Below are 18,886 nucleotides of genomic sequence, written 5' to 3' on the forward strand. Positions count from 1 at the left end.
TGTGAAGTTTGCGGATGACACAGCAGTGGTTGGAAACATCACAAACGGTGATGAGTCCAGCTACAGACGGGAGGTGGAAAACCTGGAGGCCTGGTGCAGGGAAAACAACCTCTGCATCAACGTCAAGAAGACAAAGGAGATGATCGTGGACTTCAGACGGAACACACACGTCCATCTCCCCCTGCTAGTCGGAGGATCTGCGGTGGAAGTTGTCTCCAGCTACAGGTATTTGGGCGTGCACCTGTCCAGCAAACTCACCTGGAGCAATAACACCTCCGTTTTGGTCAAGAAGGCGAATCAGCGGCTCTATTTCCTCAGGCGGCTGAAGCATGCAGGACTGGGGAGCTCAGTCCTCACCTCCTTTTACAGATGTGTGGTGGAGAGCGTGCTGTGCTCCAGCATAAACGTGTGGTACGGCAGCTGCTCTGTTGCAGACAGGAGAGCTCTGCAAAGAGTGGTGAAGGCGGCACAAAGAACTGTTGGAGTCAACCTCCCCACCGCCACAGACATCTACACCTCCAGATGCAGGAAAAGGGCCTCCTGCATCATGAAGGACCCTACTCACACAGCACACTCACTTTTTGTCCCGCTCCCCTCAGGTAGGAGGTTGCGGAGCATCAAATGCAGGACAACCAGACTGAGAAACAGCTTCATTCCAGAAGCTGTGCGACTCTTAAACTCCCATCACTCTCCCTTATTGCACTGCTCTTAGCTATACACTTTTCCTACCTGTAATATTGTGCTCTTGTAGCGACTTATTTTATATTTTATACTTTAATATGTTATATATTTTTATTTTTTTTTATTTGGATGTAACTGGGGCTGTGACTCTTAATTTCGTTCCATCTCATGTAACATGTGATGTGAATGACAATAAAGTATCTTGAAAAGTTGTGTCAACTGGTTCCACTAAACTGAGTTGAGTGAATATGTGTGTAAAAGTTCTTTACTTTTACATTCATGAGAGCAGTTTTATGACCTTTTTAAGTACTTTTCTTATCAGTGAAATTAACGTTCAGTCATTTTTACTTTTACGTATTTTTAAGTACTGTGTACACCTCTGATTATAGATGTATTATACCAAACACCTTTGAATTCCACAAAGCAGAGGTGCAACATTCAAATCATGTAGTTAAATAGACATAAATATCTGTAAAAACAATGTATCCATTATTCCAGCCTTTCCATGTACATCCCCATGACAGACGACGTGCACGTGTGGAAGGTGACTGCCCTATAATGTGCTCAGTATCACTCATTTTATGTATGACAAGTGGATCTGACAGGTCCCTGAAAGATGGAAACGTGACACCACACAAAAAACCTTCAGTGAATCCATCAATCATTTAGCCAAGATGGAAATATTACTTCCCTGAGCTTTCTTATCCCTTCACAAGGACGAGGAGTTGCCCTTGGCTGCTATATAGGCTCAAATTTGAATTGACAATGTTTTATGTGAAATCATGAGTTGTCTTTTATTTAGAGCTTAGTAAAACTAGTTAAAGCTCAGTTAAACCAGCCACACCTGGCTTTTTCTTCCCAGTACCAGATGTAATGGTAACATAAATACTGCTTCATATCGAGCTAGGCAATTCAATTCAATCAGTGTTTGTGAATATGTGATGGAGGTGCTTTGAACTATTGGACACTAGTGGAGACCTTTGCTCTGACTAAACTCTCAACAAGGCAGCGAACAAAGCAAGTCTTCAGGGACCTTGAGGGGTTGAAACATAACAGTGAATCTTAGTGAGTTCGTGGCAGGGTTTCTCTTTGGAGGCTGAGTAATGAGCAGCAGGACTACATGCTCAGAGCGCTGGGGAGCAGCCAGGACAGAGTAGGCTTACTTAGCTTTAAAAAACAAGAAACTCTTCACGTCACGATTTGCCAAAGCTGCTGGCATAAATCCTAAACCTTGATCACTCTAATAATTATTTGAAATCAGACTGTGTAGAGTACACTAAATATCTGTGATCGTGTGAAGGTATTTACACCCACACACAGGTAAATGTTTTCCTCCTTGTCTTTGTTTTTAACTAAACTTTAAGCTAAACCAAGGCAGCAGCAGCATGCACAATAGATCTGCACAAGGATCCTGCTCCTTCCTGTCTGTTGACCAATAGGAGAGGAGCTGACACAAAAAGGACCACCCACTTTATTTGCATAGTGAGGCAGAAAAAGCTAGAAAAATAAATATGAAGGTCAATTAAATTCTAAAAAAAATGGGTGAAGTTCTCAGTTTTTGTCGTAATTGGTGTATTTTAAGTGTAGTTATATATCTCTGCTTTTATTTCTAATTCTGTCAGTTTCAGTCTTCCAAATAGATGATGTCAGGTGTTGCAGCTGAAGTCAGAGCCCATGAGCAGGCTGGTAGATTACATCTTAATTAGTGCTTCACACAACTCATTTGCTCTCATCTGGACTTCTTTAATAATGAAGGTTCAAAGTGATATCTAATATTAAAAAAATAAAAGAAAATGTGTTTTTATCACATCATTAAAATCTAAATGATTCATTACAATCTAGTTCCTTCTCTTTGGTCCCTTTAGGAAATTATACACTATTCTGAAGGAAGTTGCTAAATGAAACACAAATAAATATTTTACCTGCATGATATCAGCACAAATAAGTAGCTTTGAAGCACATTACCCACAGCACCAAGAGCAGAAAATGGGTTGTGTTAAGAGGCACTTCCTAATGTTGCAGATAATGTGGTCAGGTATTGTTCAATGAGGAGCATAACTGCAGGAATTTAAAGGTTTGATTCCCACTAGGGTCATCGAAACTAAAAGAAAAAAAAAACACTACTTTATGGCTTTTTGAAAAAAAAAAAAAGTAACCAGAATAAGCCATACGTCCTATTTTAAGTGAAAAAGAGTGGGTTGAATGTGCAGCTCGTCACATTTCCGAGGCTTTTTGAACTCCAACAAACTTCTCACTCCATTGTCTCTTGAAATGAAAATAGCTAACAGTGTTGCATTTTTCCAGAGCTTCGTTCTGATGACAGCAAAGTCGGGCTTCAAAACTGAACGTTTGTTTGACCGTTTGCCAGCGTGCTATTTTTCTAAGGTGAGAATGAAAAAAAATACATATATATTAAAATGTTATATTTATCAACCTGACCTTTTATTTTATTAAAATACTGGGAGTGAGATGAAAAATAATTTGTACAGGTTTATTAGCTTTAAAGAACATTTTCAAAGAACATTTTTGAAATTTCTAACAATGAATTTTTATTTTCTCCCTTCGCCCTGAAAGTTATCACACAACTACTACAATTTATGTTTATAAAATCTTTTTTTATTATTATTTTATGCTTTTGATACCGCTTTTACTACTAAAAGGTACAACAGTTTTTTATTTGAAGCATCAATTTCAAACTAAAATAAAAAATAATCCACAACCTAATTGGTTATAATAATTTTTTCACTGCTGATTTATTGATTGATTTGGTCCAAAAAAGATTGTCAAAGACAGCAGATTTTAAAACTTCATTGCACTGTTATATTTTGTGATTTATTGTTACAAAAGCTTTAAATTAACAGATTGTTTTACATATTTATTTGTTTGGTTTTAGCAATCAAATTAAAGACATGGTTTAAATTTAAGGGTAAAAATACAAACAGTTCATAGTTTATCAGTGAAACTAGAAGCCAGGTTTTTTATTGTTCTGTGTGTCCTATAAATCTACCATGTTGCTTTTCTGTAAACCTGACATCTGGAGCATGTCTATCTCGCAAGGGAGCAGAATTGATCCTAAGATGCTCCTCCTGAGTTTTCTCCTATTTTTCCAATTAAACTTGTTTTGGTGTTTATGTGTCTTGGGGGATGATTTATGAAGGTCTAAGGACAGAAGCACCTCATGTGCTGTATAGATTGTACATACCCTTGTGAAAAACTTGTTGATTTGTGAAACATGATTCACAGAAACTTTTACGCTCTGACGATGACATATCACAGTGTTTTGTTTTAAACTAAATATATTTGTCTTGCAGTTTTATCTATTTTTATTTTTTTCAAAGAGCTAATTGATAGTAAATCAACTTAGAAACAATAACTAAATGTCTTTGGAGCAATATTTGCTTTCATTTCCAAACCTCATTCAAATAATAAAAAAAGGAAACAATGAAAAACTGTAAGTCCACAAACCTGAAATACAAAAACCAGGGTGATACATTTGTGTTGAGAGGAACTAAACTCCACAAATGATAACCTTTAGTTTAGACAAAGGTTTGAAATGCATTGTTCAATGCTCTGTGATTTTTCCATCAGCATCATAAAGATGTTAAAAAACAAGTAATATCAATTTAGAAAAAAACAACAGCATTATAGTGTCTGTGACGTCAAATTCTTGCAAGACATATGAGTGCATATTTAGAAAGAGGACATTGATAAAATATTGCAAAAGAAATTTCACGTCGCTGAGATGAACAGTTGTTGAGATATTTGCCTGTGAAGTAACAGGAAGTGATGTCAAAGGGGAATGTCTGCATGCGGACAGAGCAGTGCTACAACAGCCGACAACCCAGACTGTAGAGAGGAATCTGTTTCTTTTAGATTATTTTGAGTCTCTATCAAAGAGAGATGAAGAAGAGTCAGAGTTCAAACAAAAGTGTTTCAATAAAAAAAAAAAAGACGAGAGTTTTCTTTGTTAAAGACTTCCCCTCTGATGTCACTTCCTGTTTCACTTTGGCTGAGCAAAGCTCAAAAGAAAATATGCCCGTTAAGGAACAAAATTGGTTAAATTATATATATTATTTCAACTTTCTTAAATATAAAAGACGTTTTTTCTTTGACTTTTTGTATTTGAAGAATATGCATGTCACATGCACTTTAAAACACTGGATCTAAACTCTACAAGAATGAAAGGCCAAGGAGTAAAGATGAGTTTTAAGCGTAGATTTAAAAGTCTCAACAGTCTCAGCGGTATGAATGCACAAAGGTAAACAATTCCAAAGGTTTGGGGCAGAAACTGCAAAAGCCCCATCACCTCTAAATTTTAGCCTAGCTAGGAATATCTAAGAGAAGCTGCTTGGATGACTTAACAGCTGCAGATGTATTGGTTACTTTGAGAAATTCCTAAAAATCCTAAAATTCACCTGCTTAAATATTCTAACATTAAAAATGAACACACACAACACACAAATGAACAGTAATATGATATTTAGTGTATTTTAACAATGCTCTAATGTTTCCATCCCTCAGTTCTTGTGGTCTGCTGAAGCACCATCATCGATAAATATAAAATAAGCAATATTATTAGAAAATGCCAGCATTTACAAAGAGCTCTTATGTCCCTGACTATATTCTGGCACCATCATATACATTAAACAGGGATAATAAAACCCATTTAACTTCATTTTCAGTGCTGTATAAAGATTGACATCTCTTAATTTGGTACATTGATGAATCAATCTTCTGCATTCAGGGGAGAGACTCGTATTATTGCCTGACTCAAAGTCATCACGTAACATTTCTTCAGTGAGGAAAGAAAAGTGAAGTTTTTTATTTTTACCTCTAGGCTTTATTTTTCACAGCACACTTCTTTTATTTTTTATAAAAATACAACACCATTCTTTTTCATTTGTCATTTTTAAAAATTAATTTTTACAAAATTCTCATTCACACCATTAACTACATGTAATTATGCTGACTAGTTGAACAAACATATCTATTCATAAACTTTGAGTGGGATAAAACTCTACAGTTTATTGGTTTATACCAGGACCCCAGCTACTGAACACACATCTTCAGATAGCTCCAGTGGCTCTTTCAGTTTGACATTTATTTAAAGTGCCTGTGACATGCCCATCTTTCAAACATCAAAGAAAACATGTTTATATTTAGGAAACCTGACAAAATACACATGATTTTAAACATTTTGTCACATTACTTGCATATTTTCTTTTGAACCTGGTTCAGCCAAAATGAAACAGGAAGTGACATCAAAGGGGAACTCTTTCCGAAAAGGAACTCCGTGGTCATAAAACAGTTTATTAGGATTCTGACTGTTTTTCATCTTATTGATAGCAACTAAAAAAAACAAAACAAAACAAAACAGATTCTTCTCTTCAGTCTGTGTTGTCGGGTATCATAGCAATGTTTTGTTTCCATGCAGGGATTCCCATTTGACATCACTTCCTGTTACTTCATATGCAAATATCTCAACAGCTGTTCATCTCAGTGGTGTGAATTTCCTTTTGCAACACATTATCAATGTTATCTTTCCAAAAATGTGCTCATACTTGTTACAAAAATAAAATGTCAGAGGCACTTTAAAGTCCTCCTCACCTTCAACCCACTCCATAATCTTGTTCCTCCACATCTCTCTGAAACTGCAGCCTTGCATACCGTAACTCCCCGATTCTCTTCCTCTTCTCACTTTTCTCTTCCATCTGCCAAACTATCTGCAATTAGCTTGAGAGCCTTGAGTCATACTGCCCCTTATCTCTGGAACCCTCTCGTGTTATCCATCTGTACCACAGAGGCTTCTTCCACATTTAAAACCTCACCCAAATCTCATCTTTGTAAGCTGGTGTGACATACTGCTAACCCACATATTATACTTCTATTGTCTAATTTACATGTACAGATATTTCATTTTACTTGTTTTAAATGTTTTGCTAGCTGTATTAGCTTTTTTTTTTTAGCATTCTGAAAGGCACTCATGAATAAAATGTGTTATTAATGTTGCTCCAAGCATCACTGCAAAAACTTAATAAATAAAAAGAACAAAAAGAATAAACTTGAAATTTTAAATGCGATATTCACGACCTGCATCTAATTTAAACTTTTTAATGTTTCAATTTAAAAACAGCATGAAATAAAGCGGTAACGCTTTCTTTTACGGTACCCTTATTACCATGTAATTACAAGGTAATAAAAGTGATAATGTAATTACTACCTTATATCCATGTAATTACGTGGTAATTAGGGTACAAAAGAAAACTACTTTTATTGGGTAACTGCAATCAAATTACTATTCAATAGTAACTCAGCACTATATTTATAACCAAAAGAATGCAACTAATTTTGGGGTTAGTGATTAATTGCAATAAAATTAACTTTAAAACTGCCTACTTATTTAGGTGTTACATAGTGAATTGTAATACATTACCAGGTAAGTGCTACATTACTGCAGACAATTACATTGTAAAATTGTATCCTAATTACCAAGTAATTACATGTAATAAGGTAGTAATCACCATTCAATACTTTTATTACCTTGTAATTACATGGTAATAAGGGTACCATAAAAGAAAGCGTTACCAGTAAAGCAAACTTTACTTGTGCAGCAGTCTTCAGATTTAGTCTTTAAGCATAAAAGAGCGTTTTCTTTCCTGCCAGACAACTGTTAATAATTTCATTTTTTCAAACCCACAACCTTGGCTTTCTGCATTCATAACGGAGCCCGAAAGCAACAAGCAAACACAGATACATTAGGGCTCTCAATTATTAGAACACATGGGTCCCTTGGGCCGAATTCCCCATTCAGTCTCCTCCCTCCCAGCGCACTAACATGTCATCTAACAGCACAGCCCCGACGCTGCACTTCGGCACTCACTTAACACACTGCCTGAAGACAAGGTATGCCTGCTTCCCATTCAAGTAATACAATAATGAAATTCAAAGAAGGGGAAAAGCACACTGGGAGCACGATCTACAGGATCTTTCAGTAACAGAGACAACATAAGAGGCTGCGGTTTGCTGGTCCTGGTGAATTATACGATGCTCCTGTAATAAACCATAATCTGTGTTTGCGCACGTTGTTATTGTTTACTTACTTTCCGAGAGCAAAGCACTCCAGCCTGACAGTCACTCCTTTGGCAGCCAGAACAGATGTTGGGAAATGCACTTCGATTTTAGGCTCATATTCACCCATGACACCTGCAAAAGGTTGAGAAAGAGGAATTGAAGAAGTGTCTACCCTTCATGAAACTCTTGTTTTCCTGCTACATGTTGGTTCCTGTTCCGTCAGGAGCTGTTTAATGACTATTTATGCAGCAACTGCAAAACAAAACAGTGGTAAATTTACCCCNGGAAATACACAGTACAGTAAATCTTACTCTGTACAGGTGTGGAAAGCATAATAACACCATCTGGTGCGGCGTGCATAATGTGTTTTTTCAACTCTCCATGTTAATTCTCTTCACTTTTTTCTGTTGCTCTTTATATGAAATTCGATTAGCGTTAAAGCAGGCGACCGAACAACAGAACTTTTAAATTCTACACTGTGGATTTACATGCTGTGGTATACTTTTTATTTATTTTTATTGAAATGCGTTCGGTTTATGTCGGTTGGAAAAAACAACAACAATATTAGTAGAATAGCGGAGCTCAAAGGCTTCTTTTAGAAATTTCAGAAAAACTAAAATAGATTAGGATGATGTACTAACAAATATTCTCCAGTGACAACACGGAACAGGCCTCTATTGTCCCGAAGAATGAGTAATCTGCTCGACGGTTTATAAACACATTGTGAAGGACACCAGTGATAGCGTGTTATCAGCCTCGCTAAGTGCCACGATGCCGAACACCTTCCCTCTAAATCACAGCCAGAGGACAAGCTTTCTTTGTTTGTTCATCTGTATGTTAAGCCGACCATTTATTTCCATTTGCCAGAATGATATGTCAGATGGAATTGAGCAAATTAAGAATAACAAAGGCAAACACCATCATCTGGGATCTAATTATGATGATCAGTCTTACTAAAAGGGAGTTTACAAAATGAATATTACATGAGTGCTTTACTTTTTCAGAGTAGAGGAAAGTTAAACACACAGTGTTTTATGTGAACACTGTTAACGGACATGTTATTCCCACTTCCTACACTGCAGGGAGTGTGGCACGTGCATTATGAAGTATAAGACAAATGACTGACGGGACATTTAGAGAAACCATAAACAGGCATTTTACGTGTAGCTGTCATTTTTTATATGATCAAATGAATTCACCAGAAGAGTTATTGAGCTGTGGCCCACTACGTACGGAGAAAAAAAAGTTTTACAATATTTGTTCCAAAGAACTTTTCAATTTCAATCTCATTCCCAACATTTATGGCTCCAAAGCAGCCCTTCACATATAATGAATTTGCAATATGTCACTCGCTCTTGCTATAGTATTTTCAATATTATATTCAGTCTCAGTGGCTGGACTTGATAGAACGTTAAGAAATAAAGACCACCGAACCCTCAAATGCAACATAACTATATATTCTGTGCTTCAGTTTCATTTATCAATCCTATAAAAAATGGTTTTTTTTTTGTTTGGTTGTGCTTCTTCAAACCAATTTAAAAGTAATACGACTCTTATTCTCAGCTATCACCACTAAAAATATGTTCTTTGTTGGAAATTGTCAATCCAATACAGAAGAAACGAAAGAGATAAATCTAACAATAACAAACTCGACTAAAGCTAAAAATATAAATGACAAAAGTTGAAATGACTTTTTTTTGTTGGAATCAAATAAACATGTTGTTGTTTGAACTAATTAAAAACTGAATTGATTTTCAATAAGATTCTCACATCCATCCTCATGTTTGACACCATCTTTACTGCATCAGTGATGCACCAATGGTGTTCAATGATTAAAAAAAACAGTCTAAAAACAACCAAAAGAGCTCTGATTAATTCACTTTATTGGATTTACTATTATTGATTTTTTTCTAATCTTATAATTAAATATTGGAGGCAGTGAAAATAAATGGAACTTCTGCCTGTTCTGATTAAAAGAGATGCATTATTTTCAGAAGCACCACAAAGAGCTGATATTGACCTTCTTATTTATTTGCCTTGAAAATTGTGTTAATTTCATTTCTTAAGAGGTTTCTTGAATTAATTAAAGCAGAGAACAATGCTTTACTAAATATAAACCCCTAAAATCACATTAAACAAAGACTTAAATTAACACTACAGATAGTGTGGGCCTTGAACCACCGTGCTCCCAGTTTTCTGACATTTTTATCAAACATTACTAACAACTGGTGTGGAGATGAAAATGGCGATTTATCAGTTTCATTTGGACACCAGAAGCAATCAAATTGAGACACTTTTACAATATGTCTATACTTAAGAATGACAAGGTTGAAACATCACAAGATTCCATGTGATGTTTTAAAAAGTTGTTTCATAGAATTAAAACCAAAACTATCCCCTCCACCTTAAATCTTTTGTTCGACAGCGTTTCTTCTGCTATAATTCCGTTATAATTTCGGACGATCACGTGACTTGGCCCGTTGTCACAGACGTAAACAATTCAGGCCAAGTCACGTGATCGTCCAAAATTATAACGCGTAATATATCATAAATTATAGCAGCACAAACAGCCGTTTCAATGGCACAAACCTGCTCAAACAAAGCACTACAAAATTCGACTAGTTTGGTTTATTTTGGAGCGAGCGGGTGGGATAGTGATCGCTGAATGACCCTTACAAATAACCTTTAATATATAAAAAAACCATAGCAGCACAAATGACAATTTCAAGTGCACCAACTTGCACAAACAAAGCACTAACCACTAATTATATTTGCCTTTTTTTCCCCGTGGTTCATTTTTTGGGAGGGGTTGGCTTCACTCAGCTCGTGAACAAGACTCCAAGATACTTAAGCTCCTCTTCTTGGAGCAGGACCTCTTTCCCGACTCAGGAGGAACCCTACCCTTTTCTGGCTCAAGACCATGGTCTCAGATTTGGAGGCATTGATATCTCTGTCATATATTTACAGCGGGTAAAATATTAAACACGTCACCATTTTTTTCAGTAAATATATTACTAGAGGTGCTAATGACATGAAATTTTCACCAGATGTTGGTAACAACCCAAGTGATCCATACATACAAAGAAATCAAACCATAAATGTCCAGAAATGAAGTTATTTGTAATAATGTGGAATGGCACAGGGAAAAAGTATTGAACACATGAAGAAAGGGAGGTGTAAAAAGGCATGGAAAGCCAAGACACCAGCTGAACTCTCTCAGTAATTAGAAAACAAGCCTGCCCCTTGTCAGTGCAAGTTAATATCAGCTGGTTCAGTCCCAAATGATGGCCAGGTATCACACAAGAACCATCTGATGATGGGTAAAAGTAAAGAGCTCTCTCAAGACCTTCACAACCTTATTGTTGCAAAGCATAATGATGGCATCGGTTACAGAAGAATGTCTAAACTTCTGAAGGTTCCAGTGAGCAATGTTGGGGCCATAATTCAGAAGTGGAAATAACATTATTTCACCATAAACCGACCACGACCAGGTGCTCCTCACAAGATTTCTGACAGGAGTGAAAAGAATTATCAGAAGAGTTGTCCAAGAGCCAAGGACCACTTGTGGAGAGCTTCAGAAAGACCTGGAATTAGCAGGTACGTTTGTTTCAAAGAAAACAATAAGTAATGCACTGAACCACCATGGCCTGTATGCACGCTCACCACGCAAGACTCCACTGCTGAAGAAACAGCATGTTGAAGCTCCTTTAAAGTTTGCTGCACAACATTTAGACAAGCCTGTGTAATACTGGGAGAATATAGTCTGGTCAGATGAGACCAACATTGAACTGTTTGGATGCCAGAATACACATCATGTTTGGAGGTCAAATGGCACTGCACATCAGCCCAAAAACACCATACCAACAGTGAAGTTTGGAGGTGGGAACATCATGGTGTGGGGCTGTTTTTCAGCATATGGTACTGGCAAACTTCAAATAATTGAAGGAAGGATGAGTGGAAAAATGTACAGAGACATTCTTGATAAAAATCTGCTTCCATCTACCAGGATGATGAAGATGAAACGTGGCTGGACATTTCAGCAAGACAATGAGCCCAAACACAAAGCCAAGGAAACTCTCAGTTGGTTTCAGAGAAAGAAACTAAAGCTGCTGGAATGGCCCAGCCAATCACCTGACCTGAATCCAACAGAAAATCTATGGAAAGAACTAAAGATCAGAGTTCATAGAAGAGGTCCACGAAAGAAGACTGTTTGTGTGGAAGAATGGGCCAAAATCACACCTGAGCAATGCATGCCACTAGTTTCTCAATACAGGAGGCGTCTTGAAGCTGTCATTGCCAACAAAGGCTTTTGTACAAAGTATTAGATAAATTTCAGTAAGTGTGTTCAATACTTTTTCCCTGTGCCATTCCACATTATTACAAATAACTTCATTTCTGGACATTTATGGTTTGATTTCTTTGTATGTATGGATCACTTGGGTTGTTACCGACATCTGGTGAAAATTTCATGTCATTAGCACCTCTAGTAATATATTTACTGAGAAAAATGGTGACGTGTTCAATACTTATTTTACCCGCTGTATTAATAAATACAATACATTGTTAAAATTTCATCTCATCTTGTTTTTACAGATCCAGCAACTTGTCCTCTTGTCCCGTCTCATAACACTCTTTACTTGCTTTAAAAGAAACGAGCCATCAGAAGAGAAATGGACCAGATGAGAGGAAACGTGACTTATTTTAACTCACAGGACAGAGCTCAGAGATGAACAATAGAATGAATAGAAATCCAGACTAAACCTGCTGTTATAACTGGTTCTGTGATTCTGTCAGCTTTATTCTCCTCGGCTCTGTCAGGAAAGTAGTCAACGTCTGGCTAAGTTTAACATTGGTGTAAAGTTTATTTTAATTTAACATGGTTTGGTTACTTTTAAGAAACCTCTCAGCTGCAGCGGGTTATAAATCAGAGGAGGCTGAAGCTGGAGGTAAATCCTACAATTAAAAAAAAAACAACACAAAACACTTAACAACATAATCTCTCATATGTTATTTATGCACGGTATTATATATGCAAACACAGCGTTGCATCATTTTTAGAGTCAAAACATTTATTTTAGGGATCTGTAACAAAGCTAATATGAGATAAAAAACATTTTGTCACCAGAATGTGCCTTCCTGATTAAATATTTATCATTTAATTTATGACCTTATACATTTTATCCAAGCTTATGTATAAATTTTCTTTATAAATAGGAAGTAAACGGTCTATTTGTTACTTGAGCAGCATTGTGTCGTCGGGTCAGTTCTGTGCCTAAAATTGAAATTCAAGGAAGTGGCTTTTTTTAGCCAAATAAGTATGCAGTCAGAGTGCAGAAAGTCATCAGTCTTTTTGAGTAGGTTCTCAGAAAAACTACTTTAAAAGGCCATTAGGAAAACCTATAATTGGAATGCTCTGCTACTGCCAGGTAAGAATAGCTGCATGCATGTGAGGTGTGACGTAAAAACACTTAAATATTTCTGATTTCACAGGGATTTCAGAGAGATTTCAATATTAGTTTACCTGCATGGAGACAGACTAGTGCAAACATTAAACCTTATGTCACCACCTGCACCGCTGGAGGAAATGTCTTAAAGCAACATGAATATTCTGCTGCTGAAACCATTTTAATAACTTCCCCACTTATCTGGGAGCAAAAGATAACACACATTTAGGGTTCAGTGTGCTATCCAGGAGCCATATAGCTGCACCCAAATATTACTTGTGGTAATTATTCAGGAATAATTCCCATATTATTTACCCATTGATCATAACAAAAAATATCTGCAAGGTTTACTCCTGTACTCCTGCAGATAATGAATATAAAGAAAGTGTTAAAAAAATGGTAGTAACTCAGATTTGGTTAGTGGTGTGATTTGTATCCCAAAAGAAATTACATTAAAGGTTTTTGAGAACTGAAAATAAATATAAATGCAATGCCTCTTCAGAGGAGGTGAATTATTAGACAGAAATATATATGTATATTTTACAACGCAGCAATCAAAACAGACGGAATGCAGATCCCATTTTAGACTAAAACAATCTTGAAAAGAGACAAATTGGTTACATCTTGAAGAAAAATCCATGTGGGATACTACAATATCCTGTGATCCTGCAAGATCTATTAGGAATTAAAATATGTGTTTTATTAGTGATCAGCATTCAGTATGTTAGCTCCATAGCTTAACGGAGACGCATGTTGTTACCTTTTTTTGCATTTAAAATCAGTTGAGGTCCAAATAAAGTGGAACTTCAAAATTTTGGTTTGAATTCAATATTGTTCTATTTAGCTACTGTATTGTATTTTATTATATGACTGTTCTGTACTCCACATTTATGTGTTTCTCCCTCACTACCCTATCATTCTATGTACCTAGAGTTGTTTCTTTGCTGTTGTACAGCATCCTTGGGTGTCCTGAAAGGCGCTTTATAAATAAAATGCATTATTATTATTATTATTATTATTATTATTATTATTATTATTATTATTATTATTATTAATTCCTTCTTATTGTAACTCCACAAGCCTCTCCTTCACCTCTTTTCTGAGGCATGTCTCAGATCAGCTCGTTTTGAGGCTGTCTCTTTAAACCAAAACGAGGCACTTCACACTCCACCCCCCACCCAATCTTCCACACCAGTCCATTCCAGTTTGATAGAGGGGTTTACGACTATATAGTTGTGCAGATTTTTTTTTCATTTACAAGATAATTAAAAGATGTTAACAAGGGAAGACTTGTCCATCCAGCTTCACATGTTGGAGCCAGAGTCTGACCCAGAACCAGAGTCTGACCCAGAACCAGAGTCTGACCCAGAACCAGAGTCTGACCCAGAAACAGAGTCTGACCCGGAGCCAGAGGAGAATGAAGACCACCAAATCGTAGCTGGTAAGTCCAGACCTTATTAGGATGTTCTGTCACAAGTAATTTGACATTACAGAAAATAGAGAAAACTGAAAAATACGACCCAAACAGAATATAAAGATATCTTTGCAGCACCAGGAGAGACTAAATTAAACTTTTCTGCACTCTTAGAGACTCCAAGTACACATTTTGTTGTGTACTTGTGTACTGAGAAAAGTTGACAACAAAATGATTTTAATGCTTTTTAAATAAACGAATGAAGCTAAGTTAAAATTAAATTATTGGTAAAGTTTTAAACACAGAACTTGGCTGAATACTGAGTGTGCAAAGAATACATTGTAGAAAATTGTCGGTAAAATTGAGTTTTCACCATTTTGTGTTGGCTTTGCTGTGGTGGCCATCTGGATTCGGGTTGGCATCAGAAATTATAAATTCTTTTATTTATTATGATCAAAACTGATCAAAAAGAAGATAAAGTCAGTGTAAAGAGTGTATATACAGCGAAAAAGTGTTGGTGCATTTAAACTCAGTAGTTTATGTTCACCGTTTGTTTACTTTACACAGAATAAATAAGACAAATATGTTTTTTTTTTGACGAATTTAAAAGAAAGTCTGAGTTTGGAGCTCATTGTTTATCCTGGTTCTGCTCAGGGTGGGTTGCGACTTGACGATCAATGGCCTCCAGCGGAGTATAACAGAGCCCAGATGCTTGTTTTGATTAACAGAGTCAGAGTTGGAGGCAGCAGTGGTGAATTGTGCACAGATCCAGCTTGAACTGTCTGTCGTGTAATCATCACTCAGTTTGTACTGAAGCACAGATTGCGGTGTCTAATTGGTCAGACTCCAGTGACTGAAGGGTGCAGACAGCACTGGAACATTTGGGTGATCAGCGCAAGGTGTGCCAAGACAGTTTACAGTGTTTTCACACCAAAATTCACAACACAGACGGCCGCTGAGCGTCACAAGGTATGAAAAGCAGAAGTGGCCAAGATAATTTTGGCATAATGGACTTACAGGTGTAGAGATCTAATCTGGCCGTGTTGTGTTGCAAAGCTGGAGCTCAAACATATTGTAGCTCAAACACACAAAAAAAAAAAAAACAGAAAAAGAAAACTATAGCAACAATTTTTCTTTTTTAAAAAAGAGCATTTGTCCTTGGAATGGAATAAAGAAAATGCATTCAAAGAGAACAATATAAATATAAATATTCTGGAACGACTGTGGTCATTTTGTAGGGAAGAGCAGCTGCACAGAAAATTGAAAAACAGCTAAAAACAGGACATTTTCTCTGTTTTTCCTTTTTTTCTTTGTCTTTTCAAAATGTGCTCTGTTTTATTTTCATATTTTAATACTTTAGAATTTATACAAGTGGCTTCAAACAGAGAGAAAAAGAAGGTGATTCTGTGAATCCTCTTATTTGATTTAAATAAGGGTTTAAAATGTACTTTGACTCAACACTATTATATTTTTACAAAATAATTTTATAATCTAGGCTAAAGTCAAGGATTTGATATGCCAACACATAATTTTTTTTATTTATTTTTTTGTTTGTGTGACACCCACAGCTGCTTTATATTTATTATACACAATTTCATTTAATAAGCAAGATGAGTCACAAAGCATCGTGGTGTAGATAGCTACGTCCAGCTTTAGCTCTGGACCTTTTGTCGCTCCCTTTAGCTGAAATTCATTGTGAGCCTTTTGAAAGATCGTGACATCAGCCTGCTGAAGTTTTTCACTGCCATGCATTATTTCTTCAGTTCCAAGATGCTGGAGGGTTTTCTTTTATGTGCAGCCTGTTCTCATCCCCACACAAAATGTCTATGGGATTCAAACCTGGGCTTTTCATTCTATAACCATTCATTTCTGCATTTTATGCCTTTCCTTAATGGATCTGGAAGTGCGCTGAAGTTAATTATCCTGCTGAACGCTCCATTTCAGGGTTTAACTTTAACCTCCACATGGATGGACTCGCATCATCTTCAAGCACTGGTTGATGTTTTGCAGACTTCAAGAGTTGAAGCAACAAAGCTTTCAGTGTGCAGCAGGGAAGCAGCCGTCGACACGCATCACCGTTAACTTTGATCTGCACTGAACGGGCGTGTCCCTGAGACCTAAAGTTTAAATCTTTAACCTTTAACCATGTTCTGCTCAAAGGTCTGCTGCGTCTAAACTCAACCTTAAACCTGGCCCATTTTCTCCAGTCCTGTTATTTTCCAAACACAAAAACACAGCGTGCAAGTACCATGGTAGATTTACGTGTCTCATATTCCTTCCATTTCCTGATGGATTTAACAGAACTGCTTCATCTCCTGATTTGTACTTTTAAAATATGTTTTAATTTAAATTCAGACAGTCACTTTAAAAAAGGTGAATATTTATGCAATCATTGTATTGCAAATTTAAATTTTACTGGCATTACTTTCTAAATTTGAAATTTGATTTAATTTTGAGATGGAAGATTTTTTTATAGGCCAGTTTATATTGACCCTGATTAGTTTATGACAGCATTAACAGCCTGAAAAATCAGATGGGTAATTTGTTTAGGCAATGCATATATTTGAGATTACTATAATAAAAAAAAAAAAAACGATCCATCTTTTATCTATCGAAATAATTCAAATAACTACAAAATGTAAATAATTAATTTATTCATGTACCTTGCTTTTATTACCAGGCACAGTTTGGAAGAAGCTCAAATATATGCTTTTCTAAACATGTGAACAATCATTAGTTATAAAGGGATGAGTTTTTTGCACAAACACATTACACTGATTCTGCAAAATAATTTTTTTCTTCACTCTGTAAAATACAAAACAAAACTAAAAAATAAAATAAAATAAAAATCCTGCGCATAAAAGAGCTCAACTGACCTTCTGACTGCATCTGGTTAGATGACTAGTCTAACATGAATATATGCAAAATAATCTACAAGTCTCACAGGGTGACTTCAAACAGGGTTATGCAATTCAAGAGCAACAAACTTGCTGGAAGAAATGTAATCCTGTTGCAACGTTGAAAAGAAATAAAAACAAATCTGAATGCATTTAGTGGCTTCGTTAAGCATATTATCACAGTACATTTTAAATGTCCCAACAGTGACAGACAGCTGTGTGTGATGGACATGTCTTTGTACAGTCAGAGGTAAAACACCTGGAGGTGATGCTCACGCCTGCATCCAGCAGACAGCTTGGCTCCTGAGAGGCAGAAATAAAAGCCCAAACTCCCCTCCACTGCAAGGGCCATTGATTCAGTTAATTTTATGCAGGAAAATGATTTCCCACATGGCCAGTTTTCCGTAAGCACAATGTGAGCAAAGACTCCCCGCACTAACATTAACGCATCGCTCACTATCTATTTACATTGGGTATGGTATTCAAAACACCTTGAGGAGGGAGCAGGACCAGTTTTTATTATCCAATCTACACTAAAAATAAAATATAATAAAATAAAATAGAAAAACATCTCAGAATGCATTATGATATGAATCTGTGCAAAAGCATAAAACCAAAATCAATTTTTAGATTTTTATCTGCTCTAAAAACAATCAATAGGAGATAAAACTTCAACAGACCTTTAAAAAAAACCTGCTATACAGTCAGGTCTGATGAGCAGGGAGAAGACTCAGCAACAGCCTAAATAATTTAACCCACCGGATCCTCACCGTCAGTTTTCAGTGTCAGAGGAGTTGGAGGACTCAGAACCCTCGCATTCGTCACCGTGTTCTTCACCAGACAGATGTAGCTCCCAACATCGGAGGGCTGCACCTTGGAGACGTACAGGTTCCCCGTCACCTGCGAGATGAAGCGCCGGCTGTCCTCAGCAACAAACGAGGGGAACTCATTAAACACCCAGCTGTAAATGATCTCTGCAGCAAGATGAGAGGAAATGGAAATTACATTGTATCTGACTTACACTTTTTGTGCTTGGAAAACTTGAGTTCTGTGTTGGATCTCAATCTACACTGTAAAAGTTTTTTGTGTGTGTAATTTAGATTGTATATTACAGTAACACAGGATGCAAGGCTACTGTAAATATGTACACAGTATATTACTGAAAACCACAGGGTACTGTGGGAAAATGAGTGTCCTGTATTGTAAGGTCTGATCTTTTGTAAATCAGCTTACAAGGTTGAAAAATGAAAAGAAAATTTAAAAGATTAACCTTTTTTTGAAATAAGGTTGCAAAAAAACAAAGGAGAACAAATTGATCAACTATAAAATGCAACAAAAAGACAAAAAAACAGTGAAATTATTGCAGAAAAATTATATAT

General features: G+C 36.4%; 1 protein-coding gene across 4 annotated transcripts in view; it reads right to left on the reverse strand.

Moving 5' to 3' along the window:
• Positions 1 to 18,886, reverse strand: part of cntn5 (contactin 5) — a 161,770-nt gene that overhangs the window by 52,958 nt on the left and 89,926 nt on the right. For all 4 annotated transcript variants that reach the window (XM_014026134.1, XM_014026135.1, XM_014026133.1 and 1 more), the window contains exons 7-8: positions 18,278 to 18,481; positions 7,782 to 7,884 (exon numbers count right to left, since the gene is read on the reverse strand). In XM_014026134.1, the coding sequence (XP_013881588.1) occupies positions 7,782 to 7,884; positions 18,278 to 18,481 (307 nt within the window). The remainder of the gene's footprint in view (positions 1 to 7,781; positions 7,885 to 18,277; positions 18,482 to 18,886) is intronic.

This window comes from Austrofundulus limnaeus, unplaced genomic scaffold (assembly GCF_001266775.1).
Source record: "Austrofundulus limnaeus strain Quisiro unplaced genomic scaffold, Austrofundulus_limnaeus-1.0 Scaffold528, whole genome shotgun sequence".
Lineage (NCBI taxonomy): Eukaryota > Metazoa > Chordata > Actinopteri > Cyprinodontiformes > Rivulidae > Austrofundulus > Austrofundulus limnaeus.